The sequence below is a fragment of the Apaloderma vittatum genome, unplaced genomic scaffold (assembly GCF_000703405.1).
Source record: "Apaloderma vittatum isolate BGI_N311 unplaced genomic scaffold, ASM70340v1 scaffold2071, whole genome shotgun sequence".
Taxonomy (NCBI): Eukaryota; Metazoa; Chordata; class Aves; order Trogoniformes; family Trogonidae; genus Apaloderma; species Apaloderma vittatum.
Window position 1 is genome coordinate 11358 of NW_009697194.1, and position 13725 is coordinate 25082.

Sequence of the window (13725 nt, forward strand, 5' to 3'; positions counted from 1 at the left end):
CGCCCTCTCCCCCCCAAGCCTGCAGTGCTGCCAGGAGTTGTTGTGGCCAAAGTGTAGGACCCGACATTTGGCCTGAGTGAAACTCATGGGATTGGCCTTGGCGCAGCGATCCAGCCTGTCCAGATCCCTCTGCAGAGCCTCCCTACCCTCAAGAAGATCGACACTTCCACCCATCAGCAAACTCAATGAGGGTGCACACTATCCCCTTGTCCAGATCATTGATGAAGCTGTTAAACAGGAGTGGTCCCAGCGCTGAGCCCTGGGGGACACCACTTGTGACCGGCCGCCAACTGGATTTAACTCCACTGACCACAACTCTTTGGACTCGGCCATCCAAGCAGTTTTTCACCCAGCAAAGCGTGTGCCCATCCAAGCCAAGTTTCTTCAGCAGAATGCTGTGGGCAACAGTGTTGAATGCCTCACTAAAGCCAAGGTAGACAACATCCACAGCCTGTCCTTCGTCCAGCCAGCGGGTCACTCAGTCATAGCAGGAGATCGGGTTTGTTAAACAGGACCTGCCCTTCATAAACCTGTGCTGACTGGGCCTGATCACCTGTTTGTCCTGCATGTGCTGCACCATGGAACTCAGGATGATCAGGTAGATCCAAGGGGAGGGGTGCCTCTAGTTGTATTTTCCCGCTCTCCCAGCTCTCTGCTGCTTTTTCCCCGCCAAGTGTAGTCCCTTATCCACCTATTCACTGCAGGGTAGGTCCTCACTCTCTAGATGGTGCCCCTCTGTCCCTGACAATAAGCTCTCTGCATCCCTCGAGAGCTCTGCTGTGCTCCAGCTTTATAGCACTAAGCCCTGCTGGTACCAGCCACATCGCCCCAGCTCCCCCCGTCCTCTGCAGAGCCTAGAGGCTGGGGCACTCCAGCATGAAGGACGGGGGTTCCCACATGCTCAGCAGATCCTTGTCTAACACCCACACTGATCCCACCAACCCTGGGTCTCAGCCACTGGACACAGCGAATGACTCTGCACCACGTAAGTTCCTGTCCCTCATCCCACTCCAGACTCCTGCTCTTCCCTGTCCTGCTGATGTGCAGCCAGGGCTGTCGTGCTTGGCAGGTCCACCTGGTTTTTTGTGTATCTCTTCTTGCCTTTCCCTTTCCAGTTCCTCAATCCTTGTCCTGACCTCAAGGTCAGCTGTCCTGCTGGCTCTTCCTCACTCTTCTCTCCTTCATCAAACTTCTCCTGTTCAGCTTGATTAAATTGCTTCTGAAGAGAAGTTACGATCTGGAGAGAAGACCAGGTAACACCATGTACCTGGTCACTGCAAGGACCACATAGGACCACAGAGCATCTGCCCACGGGTGAGGGCCCCACATATAATCTCCCACAAAAACCAGCTCTTGCAGAGCAACTCACGTGTCGCTGTGCACTGCAGGCTTCAGGAAAAGGCTGGGGAGATTTGCTTCCATGATGTCATTGAAACCAGAGTTGCCAATATTCCTTGCCAGCTGCAAAACAGCCAAGCTAGAGGTGACATGGGACGTGCAGCAGCTCTACATACGCTGCAGCAGCAAGAGGGAGCTCCAGGCTGAGATTGTGACCAGGTATGGAGGGGATGTCAAGGGGTCCCAGGACATTTGTGCCCAATGGCTGGAGACTCCTATCGCTGAATCTCCCAACTTCAACAGTGCAACCAACCCCAGAGCTGCCCCCAGGCTCAAATCTGGGCAAGCAATGATCCCTGCCAAACACTCCCACCAGCTCCCATCACAGCCCTACCAAACCTATGAGCATCGTGGCCCTAAAACAGCCCCATGCAAATGCTCCAACCCCTTGTCAGCCCCACACTCTACTCTTCCCTGGGTTGCCTTGGCCCTGCCCCACAGCTCCCCTGCACCAGGGGGTGCAGAGGACGAAAGGGGACTGAGAGAGATGGGGGATCCAACAACAGCAAAATTACTTCCTCTCCTCCCTGAAGATGACAATTCCTGCCACAATAACCACTAAACCCTGGAGATAAGTGGGTATGGGTCAGTTTAACAGCTGAAGACTCAGTTTCAGGAAGGCCACAGCAGAAGCAGAGGGAGACTTGAGGACAGAGCACACTGACAGTGTCCTACCAGTAACTCAGAGCTTGCCAGCTTGTCTGGAGAGAGTGACTGGATGTGGGAGAGGTGTGCACCCATCCCTCTGTGAATCCCAGAGCACTCGATGCAGATCAGGATGCCCAAGTTGATGGAAAGCCAAGAGGGATCTGTAAAGACAAGACTACCAAGCTCGTGTGCCTCTCCTGCCTCTCCTCCCTGCCAGCCCCCACCAACCCAGGGCACAAGCTCTCCAGTAGGACAGAGTGGAAGGGCAAGACCTCAGAGGCCTGGGTAGTGTCCATGAGCTGGATGCCATGGAGGGCAGAGAAAGGCTCCACCTGTCCAGGGGAGAGGAAGCACAGTGGCCCCATGGCCACGGACTGGCTCTCACCTGGGGCTGAGCAGTCGCAGCACTCCCTGTTCCCGGACATGCCTCTGACTTCCCCAATGATGGCCCGCGTCAGCTCCTGCTGGTTACTCTCCCCTCCACCCCGTGTCTTGCTGAAGGCCACGTTCAGCGCCTCCACCTTGCTGTTGCTGAGGACGGACACCCAGCTGCCGGGCAGAAAGTGGCTTAGGAGCAGGGTCCCGTGTGGCCACATGTGGGCTGCCAGGCATGAAGGGCAGCTGGGCTTCTCCCCCTGCTGCAGGGGAGATCCCGCTCTGCTCCAGCCTGCACAGCAGCCTCCCTGCACAAAGGTCCTGCAGGGGACTCCAGTACAAACTGGGTGCCAGCAGCCTCCATCAAGTTCCATGTTCTGTTCGTGGCCAGCCAGCCTCCCCACCCGCAGGGAGTAATCGGGACACAGTCGGGATGGGAAGGGCACCAGACAAGAGGCTGCAGAGCGATGCTCACTCAGCCAAAGACCTGGCTCCTCAGCAGCAGCCAGAGGAGCATTTTCTGGTCTGCAGCGAGGTGCTGGCAGTACTTACGTGACACAGTCCTGCTCGTCCTCTGCCAGGAAGCTGTACGTGCGGCTGTCTGAAACACACAGAGCCCATCTCCTCAAGGCACCCTGCTTGCCCATCTCGCCTGCCAGGCTCACATCACGGCACAACGTGCCTCAGCTGGACTCGGCAGCGCTGGGAGCAAACTCCAGCCTGTGCAGCTTGGGTGTCAGTCACCTCCATCTCACCCGGGAACAGGGATGCTGGTATTAGCTGAGCTGCAGCCTGGGAGCTACACTTCCCCACGTACCCTGCACTGCCCCACGGCAGAGTTGCCTATCTCACACCTTATGTGTACATCACTGCTGCTGAGCAGAGCTGCTTTCTGGCACAGCTTCCCCAGGGTAATCCCCCCCAAGCTGGCCCAAAGCTGCAGAGCTTCCCCTCATCCCTGCCCGCGCTGGCTCTCTGAGTCCAAGGCACTGCCACTTCTCTGGGCCACTCCCAAAGTAAGCACAGGACAGGCTCCAGCACTCACAGGAAACCACATCAAAGCATCTCTTGTCATCCGTGTTCGGCTTCACCTGGCAGGTCAGTAAATTCAGCTTTGCTGGCAGGTGGTCGTGCTACAAGCAGAACAAGGAAGCATCAAAGGGTTGTGGTCCAGGGGTGTCGAGCACACCCTGGCCCAGGGGTGACAAGCATCTGCCTCGTGCCCAGCACTTTGTCTTGGCTCTGCTCTCAGGATCAATGCAAGAAACAGCAGCCTGGACCTTTTCTTTCCCAACAGGCTCATGCTCCTCCATGCTCACAGGCATGCGAGGACCTCTGGTGTTTGTCTAAAGCTCTCTTGGGTTGCAGGGACTCGAGTCTCAGCAGAAAGCCTCCTTACACTAGGGCATCCCCACAGGGCAAGCAGCAGGCAGGAGGGCTCCAAGGAGCCCCAGGAAGCCCCCGGCATGCCTGGCAGTGCCAGGCTCTGCAGACCCTGCAAGGGCAGGCAGCACCTCGCAGGCAGGAGCAGAGCAGAGTGGAAGAAGCGGTTCCTACCATGCTGTGAGAGATTATTAGGTAGCCATTGCTGATGGTGCATTTCCTCTTCTGCCAGACTTTCCTCAACCTGAAAATGAGCAGAGGGTGAGCCAAGAGGACACACAAGCAGAGGAGCAGACACACAGTGCAGTGCTGGCAAACGCAAGAGCTGTGGAAGGCGCAGCACGGGCTCACAGCTCTCAGCACACGTGCTGGCTGGGCTGCCACAGACAGACTCTGTCACCCTTGGTCTGTTCTGGGCTGAGAAGGACCTGTCATACGGCATAACACAGGTGTGTACAGACAGTTAGCACAGCTGCTGTGGCAGTGACACGGGTGCAGAACATCAGTTGGGGCAGCAGGATGTGCTAGTAGAAGCCCTCAGCAAACATGCAGGAGCATCCCCTCCAAAGTGCTCCCAGGCTGGCTTTCCTGTCCGGGACATTCAGGGCAGACGATAACACAGGGAAAAGGTAGAAAACATACACCCAAAAGGGGAGAGAGATGGAACTTCAGACTGAGCCTGAACTTAAGACTAAGTCTGTAGTGGAGACTCGTGAGCCCCAGTTGACTATTTTCTGCCCAGTGTCCAGTTTTTCTAGGACACATCACAGCCCTTTCCAGGTGTACAAGTCTCCCAGTGCAGGACCCTATTTTCCCAGTAAGCATGCTCCCCTGCACTGGCGGGAGATGATCCCCTTTCCAAAGAGAGCGGAGCGCTTTCCAGGAGCTCAGGGTCTGACTCCTGGGAGAGGGGCACAGGAGGGCTGCTGGCTCTGACCCTCAATGCCATCTCCAAGGCAAAGATTGACCCTTGCTGTGTCTAATTCACATTTCTGCTCATTCTCCTCATTTCCACCCTCGGGGAGCTGAGCCCAGTACTCAACTGTGAGAGCAGAGGGGTCTGAAAGGCAAAGGACAGGTGAGGGCTGGGGTGGAAGGGGGGAGAGGAGAGAGCAGAAAACACCGTCAGGACTGTTTATAAACCCTCAGTGCACCCCTGAGTGTTTCCCACCCAGGAAGGGTGGAGGGGTCAGGGCTCCTCATCGTGGAGCACAGGTGATGAAGCACCTGGAAAGCAATGGGTGTCTGGGAGAGGAGGAGAAGCACGAACCCTTACCCACCCCCTTCAGAGTCCCTTCCCCATCCAACACCCCAAGGTCCCCAAGACCTTGGGGTGTTGGGTGGAGGTGGTGGGATCCCCGCTGGGATGAATAGATGGGGAGTTGGTTCTGGTTTCCCACAGTGTGTGCAGGGGTCCTTCCTCCCAGTGCTTGCAGGGTCTTGGAGGGCAAGGGGCAGCTTCACAGGAGAGGAATGTCCTCGGAGCTAGAAGACTGCCTGAAGCTCTGTGTTGAGAGCTGTCGGAGGCTGGGGAGTGCTGAGCACACCTCTCTGCGTGCTTGTCCTGTTCCTCTGTCTCGTGGCCACTCCAGGGAGAGGAGGTTTGTCCGGGTGTTCCCTGCTCTGGCCCCAGGTCACCAAAGCAAAATTGAAAGGGCATGCTGGATCTCAACTTACCCATGGCTTTTCTTGAAGAGAATCCCTGACTTCTCCGTGCCGTACTGCTTGTTCTCTTGCGGCTGGTGCATGTTGTACCCTGCTTGCTTGTTCCCAGGGTCCTGGAAGAGGGACAGAAGCAGCAACAAGGCCCTACCCCATCAGTACAGCTGGCAACCAAGAGCATGTCTTCACAGGACTGCCAGGGAGCCTGTGCTCCCCAGAGGCCACCAGAACCCTCATGGCAGGCACTATTTAAACAGCTTCCATGCCGTGCCCTCTGCAGGCACCACCCCACTTCCTTCACAAGAAAAGTCACTTTACCTCTTTTTGCTCCAGCTGCAATGCCATTTTCAGCTGATTCCCAACGGGCACACATCTGCTTCTCCTCATCCTGCCTGATCATCAGCTGAAAGGAATGAGAGTGAGCTCCTCATAAGGCAGCAGGAGGCTCCTGCCCCAGCTGCGGCATCCCACGCCTTCTCCCAGGTGCAGCAGAGGTGCCCCCGCGCCACCATCCACCCTCCCCGCGTGGGATGCGCCGAGTCTCATTCCTGTGGTGGGAGGTTGCCATTCGTCCCCTGCAGAGCCATGGTATGCGGCAAACGGAGCGAGCACTTCAGTAGAAACCTCATTGAAAGGAGGGAGCGGGCATGTTTTTTGCTGAGAGGAAAAAAAAAAAAGAGGAGTCTGCTTTTTTCCTGAGAAAACAGCTGCTTGCAGCTGTCTGCAGCATAAAAGCAACCAGCACCTTGAAGGTCACCGTGGCATTTGGTATTTTTGCCCTTGGTAGTGTCGGTAATTAAAATAATTAAAATGTCTCCAAGCCATCAAAAGGTTGATGGACTTTGCCACAGGAATGTGGCCCGGAAACAGAGCCTGGGGTTTGTCTGCCTGAGGAATTCGTAAGGCACTGCTTAGGGTGCTCAGTTACCCTGCTCCCTGCTTTTTGTTATTTACATGATGAATTTTAATACATATGTTTACAAATTAAGGAACAAGCAGGATAACACTCCTAATGCAGATTAGTTCCAACAAAGCAGCAGATGCCCAGAGGAGACCTGCCCTACAGGACCAGGGGAGACAAGTGATGCTGCCACAGCAGCTGGGTGAGGCCCATATCCCAAGCCTCTACAAATCTCGACTTGCAAGGAGGTATGGAAAAAGATAAGCAAGCCCAAGCAAATTGGTTGAGAGGTCTAGAAATGCTGGAAAACTGACATAAACCCTTTGCTGCACTTGGACAACATCACACCACCTGGGACATGAGTGCTCAGACTGTCTCTGAAAGTCTTGCCACTTGCGAAAACCCCTTTCTGTCTCCGGGCCACCAGACAGAACTCAAAGGCAAAAGGTGAAGTTCACGAGGCTCACCTGAGCTGGCCTCTACAGCAAAAAAAAGCCTCTGAGGAAATGCATGAACAGCTTGAGCTGACAGCACCAGGCATGGAAAGCTAAAAGCACAAATGAAAAATCTGGAAGTCTGCAGAGCAGTCAGGACCTTGGAAGATAAATACATGAGTGTCTACCTGCATTTATGCTTCTCTTCCTACTCTGTGTCCTGGGCTATGGCACCTTAATTTTCCCACTCCCAGTGATGGCTGCATTTCACCCCTCCATGGGCCACTGCGCAACAGAAGATCAGGAAATAACGATTAATAGATGTGAGTCGTCAGTTCTGCTTCTGCAGAGGAAGAGGAAGACCTTGGGAAGACATCCCTGCTCTCCAGCCTGCCCTTGCTCACTGCACCCAGCTTCAGATGAATCCTCACGACTCTACAGCTCTGGGGTGAGCTTTTCTGTAAACTTAGAAAGTTTTGCCATTGTGTTTAAACATTCCTGAAAAAAAAACTGAGAGGAGAAGCTAGCATAATGCATGTCCTGAGATCCTGCTCTTAGAGCTGGCTGTGAAGCCTACAGACCCCAGGCTGCCCTGAGCTCCTGCCTCAGAGTCCATCGCGCCTTCAGCAGGCAATGCTTTCACGTCCCCAGTGAAAAAAAAAAATAAAATCTTTGTTACGAAACATGTTTTAGAAAGATGCAAAGGCAGTTAAATTCAGGGAGAGTGCTCAGCACTCTGTCTTCTTTGCATCCCAGATTTCTTCTTTACACCAGTGTATGGAAATGTCAGACTGAAAAAAGAGGAAACACACTCTCTTGAGATCCTCGCCTCCACCACCTCCAGGAGAAGAGGGCTTTCTGCAAGCTACAGGGCAGGACAAGCCAACTGCAGGAACCCAGGTCCTGCAAGTGAAGACACCCCCAGGCCCTCTGTGCAGCTTTTGGAGAGAAAGGCTGTGCAGGCAGGTCACTGGTCGACCTGTGAGCTGCAGTGCCTGATGTCGTTTTGCAGCAGGTCAATCTCTTCTCCGTCTCCTCAGCGATCTCCTTGCCACTCATCTGGCTCCACACCATGCCATGCTGCTTCGCCAGTTGGTGCTTCTCCTTGGTGTTGGCGCTCCAGGAAAGAGGACAGAGGTGTGAAGAGCCCCGTCAGACTGCTCGCCAGCAAAGGCAGACAAAAACAGCCTCCACATCCGGACCTTAGAGTGAGGGAGCCTGAAGACTTAAGGTTTGCTCCTGTAGTCTTTTGCAGACCTTCTCAAAGGGCTCCTTGAACTCCTAGGAAAAGCCAAAGGCAACATTTGATGACTGCAACCGGGACAGAGCCTTCCTTCACATGGCTGTCCACAGGAGCATCCCTACGCAGGAAGGTCCTCGCCTCACCCCCGCACACTGCACACCAGCGTGCTCGCCGGAGCAGGTTCCCTCACGGGCACATGCTTGAACAGACACTTTCAAATACATCCAAACATAAAACATACAAAACACACGTAGTCCAAAACGTACATCACCACAGGTGTGTGCACAGCAGTACCCAGCTGTAACACCTTTCACAGACTTGCAGTTTTAAGGGCAGAAGGAATTGCCCAGACATGCGCAAGACAAAGTACCAACCAGGTCACCTGCTGAAGCCACAATGTCGTGTTTGACCAAAACCCCACTCAGAGAGACATCAGAAACCCACCCAAACCTGGCGACATCAGCACAGTCTGATTCTGGGTATTCATCTCATGTTGCGTTAGGCTTGCTGCTAAAAAGCCATCGGTTATTTCTCACTTGACTTTGTGTGAGTTTAGCTCCTGTCCAGTGGTTACCGTCTCGGTATGTTCTTCCGCATTTGTCCATTAAATGCATTTACTTAGGTCCCCCATGTTCTGCCCTGTTCTCACCGCTTACTGCTCTCCAAACCTCCGTATCAAGGAAAGGCAGAGTAAATCAGGTTGGAGGGGATTTCACGAGGTCTCTAACCTGCTCAAGGCAGGGAGAGCACTGAATTCAGGCCAGGCTCTGTGCAGGCAGATGTTAAAAAACAGCAAGGATGGAGACCCCACGGCCTCTCTGAGTCCCTGTCCCGATGCCTCTCTGTCCCCTGAGGTGAAATTACTTTATTTACATGAAGGCAGAACCTTGTCGGCACAGATCTTGTATTTATCTCCAGTCTAAGGAAAATGTCAAACCGATTCAGGTCAACCTCTGATTCCTGTTGGATCTCATTAGAAATGCCTTCAGCTTAATCATGAATCCTTGCAGGCAGCTGGGTTTTTTCTTCTCTAGTTGGCTGTTTTCTTAGTTTCTAATCTTCTTGACATTATCCTTAACAATGTAAATAGTGGAGGCTTTTTTTATCCTTTGTGTTTTATATTCTTTTATCAACTTACTTCATACCAGAAGTTCCAGAATTTGCTATCTCTTTCCACTTTCAAGCTCTCAAATAGCACAAGCTTCCAAACAAATGCCTAAATGCTCATCATTTGTGTCAGTATTTGCAGTTATTTCTCTGGAAGCCTCCAAGCCCTGCCGTGGTTCCTATCCCTCTGCCTGCAATCCAGTCCAGAATATTCACTTTCCCAGGGGTTCAGCTGTTTGCTCAAGGATTCCCAGCCTAGTTCTGATACAGCCCAGCTGCAAAACCGTCATCAAGCATCTGAGGAAACTGCAGAGCTGAGAGAACATCTATAAGGTGGAACAACAAAAGATTAAAAAGGGACAATTACAGAGTTGTTGTAGCACATCCATTACTAGTTCAGGGATTCAAGAGGGAAAGTAGTATCACAGAAAAATGTAAAATTCTGAAAGAAGAAAACACAACACAAGGAGGTTGCCAGGATACCAGCAGGTCTGGTGGAAGACAACAGTGACCAACAGTGAGAATCTGTTTCAGGGAGCAGCAGCGCTGTCCCTGCTCCTCCCCAGCTGCTCTGCCTGGCCAACATCCGTCCTCTTGTAACAAAAGTCACCCGACTCCGCTGGATTCAGCCGGCCACCTGCGTACAGCCGAGGTCCCAGCTATGGGGCATCACTGGTGCAACTTGACCTGTGGTGTGAGGTGCCAGGCTCAGCAGGGAGCAGGACCTGGCATGCAGGAGGGGCAGTCCTGCCCTCCCAGCAGCTGGAGGCAGAGACGTGATCCGGGGATGAGACCCCACAGCCGGTCCTCACTGTGCCTCCAGCCATTCCCCCACCAGCCCCACCTCGGCACAGCCCTCTCAGCCCCTGCTCCAGCTCTTCCATGTCAGGCTTTAGTAATGACCCCAGGGAAAATTCATGTCGCAGTACAAACTCTGCCACTGGAAAGGAAGGAGAGAAAGCAAGCCAGGAGCACTGCTCGTCCTGTGGAGAGAGCAGAGCTGTCTGTAAGCCTGCAGAGGAACCACTCCGGGGAAAGCTGAAAGGCTCCGTCCTTGGAAAAAGCCACAGGCAGCCTCACCCAGTGTTGGTGAGAGCCCAGCTTCGAGCAGGATGGTGGACAGGAGACCTCCAGAGGCCTCTTCCACGCAGCCTCAGAGGTCTGTGCAGGGGCCCCCAGCCACGCAGGCTGTGCCACGGGCTCTGTGGCTGCATGCCCTGACCTCCTGCCTCTGTCTGTCTGTGTGGAAAAGGGGGTGAGCTCGGACCTCCAGGCTGTGGCCCAGAGCTTGCTGCTTTTCCTGGGACCCTTGCCAGCATCCCCTTGCAAGCCGGGAGCCCCGCTCTGATGTACATGCAGGTGCTGAGCTATCTACCAGGCTCCTGACAGTCAGCAGCTCTCAGAGGGCAGAGAAGGTGCTAAAGGTGCTGCCCAGCTGCTTCTCACCCTCTAGCCAGTAGCTGGCTGAAAACTTCTCCTGGGCAGTGATGTGGTCGTCAAGGTTACTGATGAGGTCTAGGGAAACATGGATGGTCTCCAGCAATTGCCCCTTCAGGGGTCAGGATGAACACGCAGCCCCTGCCTTCCTCCTGGCAGTCACCGTGCCCAGTTCCACTCACACATTCCAGCCAGCTCTTGTTGCCTCCTGCTGCCCCTCCCTCCTCCCCAGCTGTAGGGACCCCTGACACCCACATTCCATGCTGCAGTCAACCCACCCTGCACCAAGGACTCTCCTCATCCATCCATCTTCATGTCCCCACTCCTGAGGCTCAGTTCTGCCCTGACTTCAGTGCAGCAGAAGTGTTGAGAACTTGAATTCTGGACTTCTACCCCAAAATAGGAGTTGCCAGACTTGCTGCTCCCCAGGGCAGAGCTGCCACCAGTGGCTTTTAGCACCTGCACCTTCTTGCCCAGCTCAGTTTGGGACTGAGGTTTTCCAGCCAAGACCTTCAAATAGAGATTTCTGGGGCAATTAACATAAAACCTCTAGGACCAGCAGGACTATGCTCGCACCAAGCATTGCAAATCCAGGGAATGTAGTTTTATGCTTCAGAGAGATTCCCACGAGCCAAGGTCAGAAAGGCAGTGGTGGGATAGGTCCTTGAAGTGTCTGGCCATTGTTCTTTAGCAAAGCTAAACTTCCCTTCATACCCTCACTTCCAGCCCCCATTCCTCCCTTGCTCAGAAAATGACTTTAGGTTAAGCCAGGACTTCCAGGCCTTAGCACATCCCCCCTCTAAGTGATCCATCCCACCTACCTGCTGGGACCATTCCTCACCTGCTGGGCTGATGCTCTCAGGTCAGGAGGCTTCCCTGCTTCCGAGGAGCAGCACCAGGGTGAGACTGCTCCATGGTGTTCTGGAGGCCATCACCAACAGGCACATCCACCTCTCTGGGCTCCCCCCGTTCCACGAGCCCAGCTGCAGGAGGCAGCACTCCCTCCAAGGACCACCATGTTTATGCAAGTACAGCCACTGGCCACAGGGCAGGACATTACATAGAATCCTAGACTGGCCTAGGCTGGAAGGGACCTTAGAGATCATCTAGTCCAACCTCCCTGTCACAGGCAGGGACGCCACCTCTCGACTAGACCAGGCAACACATGGGGACCGAGCAGGAATCGAACCCACGACCTCGGTGTCGTCATTGTTGTCAGCACCGCGCTCAAACCTGGTGCTTGGCGCAGGAAGCCCCAAGCTCCCTTCCCTGCCTGTACTTTTTCCTGCCCCTGTTTGCTTTGCAGGCACACATCTGGTTCTGCACTTGGCTGAGCTGTGTGACTTCCCCTTTGGGGATCTGCCTCCAGTGCTGGAAAACTGGCTGATGTCCTCCTGCCCGCACTCCTGCCCGCCGCCCACACCCCTGCCAGGACTCGCCTTGATCAAGGTTGGCCTTTCCCGGGTTTCCAGCTTTATCCCACACTGTTGCTGCTCTCCATTACAAGCACACGCCTGCTGATGCCTGTTTGCATGCACTAAGACCCTTTGCTCTTCAAAGGTCCCTACGCCATCAATAAAATCTGCCAGCTGAACCACTGCAGAAGTCACCAGCACCAGTACTTCTGCCTTTCAGAGCTGAGACCAAGGAACAGAGGGACCCTGTGGCTCCAGCTCTTCCAGATCTGTTTTCACTCCTGTCCATGATTTCTCGGGTGCTGGGGGTCACAGCACACTCCTCCCTTCTCACTAGTTTTCAAGAGTGCAGAAAGACTCCGATTGAGAGGGACCATCAGTTCACATCATCGGCATAGACATGGCATCAACAAAAGGCATCCTTGCATAAGCCTTTGTCTTGTGTGGGATTCGGTGATCTCCAGAAAGACAGCCAAGTTGCCTGTAAAGAGGATGGAGATCAAGCACTTGCTTCACCTTTTGGCCATGCACACCAGCAGTTCATTAAGGAAAATAGCAAACGGCCTCAAGTTGCACCAGGGCAGGTTTAGATTGGATATTAGAAAAAAATTCTTCACCAAAAGGGTTGTCAAGCGTTGGAACAGGCTGCCTGGGAAAGTGGTGAAGTCACCATCCCTGGAGGCACTTAGAAGATGTGTAGATGTGGTGCTCAGGGACTCTGTTTTGTGGTGGACTTAGCAGTGCTGGGGTAATGGTTTGACTTGCTGATCTTAAAGGTCTTTTGAAACCTAAATCATTCTGTGATTCTATGAGCTAAAATATTGCAACTAATTTCATTTTTCATTTCAGTTTTAGCTTTAGGTGCCAGCCTCTGGCTCTCACTTGGCATTCTCCAGCACTGGAGACTTCCTCCCAGTGAAAGCACACAGAGGTGTCAGCTGAGCTACCGCACAGGTCCGAAGTGAGGAAACCATCCTGCTGCTCCCCAAAGCTGCCTTTAACTTTTTTGTTTGCTTTTAGTTTGATGCTTGTCTGGTCAAAGGGTTCTGTCCTCTCTTTACTGTGTGGTGCGAGCCTGGCATGAGGTACAACCTTCCCAGACAAAACTCCTCCCCTGTGCTCTTGTCCCCACTGACTGACACCAGCCTTTGCCAAATCTTTTCTTTGAGTGTTTTGCAAACACCCAAAGACATTTGTGCCACTCTCCACTCATGGTGACAAACGATATGGTGATACGTGAACGGGCGTCCTCCAGGACCACGAGGGGAGTGGCCCCCCCCAGCCTCTGGGGGTGCACCCCCACGGCCCCTGCCCGGCTCACCTCCTCCAGGCTGTTGGCAGCAGCCTTGCAGCTGCTCGCGTGGCTGCCGAAGGTGGAGGTGTTGGGTGAGCTCAGGTCTTCTTGTGCTTGCCACATGACGCTGCGCAGCAAAATGAGAGCCACCGTGGTGCTGTGGCAAGTGGTGCCAGGAAGGGGAACTGCCACAGTCGTGCCAGGGCTGGAGTCACACTGCTGCCCGCAGCGAGGGCAGGAGGGGACCTCTCGCCTTGCACAAGACAGAACCTGAAAGACAGAACCCCCCCCAGCATGCATGGACTGACACACACCAGCAGCACAGCTACATCATCATCATCATGGCTGGGCTTTGCAAATGAAGATATGGGAAGGGCTCTACCCACACTTGCTACAAGCGCGCTGACGGCTAAAAGGACGATGAGGGA

At 54.0% G+C, this 13725-nt stretch overlaps 1 protein-coding gene across 1 annotated transcript in view; it reads right to left on the reverse strand.

Moving 5' to 3' along the window:
• Positions 1-13420, reverse strand: part of LOC104279947 (arf-GAP with SH3 domain, ANK repeat and PH domain-containing protein 1-like) — a 20759-nt gene extending 7339 nt beyond the window's left edge. Inside the window, 15 exon segments of the mRNA XM_009877421.1 lie at positions 1370-1461; positions 2074-2207; positions 2432-2595; positions 2974-3022; positions 3467-3554; positions 3979-4048; positions 5482-5582; positions 5785-5829; positions 5831-5858; positions 7241-7311; positions 7781-7822; positions 7825-7918; positions 8188-8255; positions 10527-10666; positions 13240-13420. Coding sequence (XP_009875723.1) covers positions 1370-1461; positions 2074-2207; positions 2432-2595; positions 2974-3022; positions 3467-3554; positions 3979-4048; positions 5482-5582; positions 5785-5829; positions 5831-5858; positions 7241-7311; positions 7781-7822; positions 7825-7918; positions 8188-8255; positions 10527-10666; positions 13240-13420 — 1367 coding nt within the window.
• Positions 13421-13725: the final 305 nt, after the last annotated feature.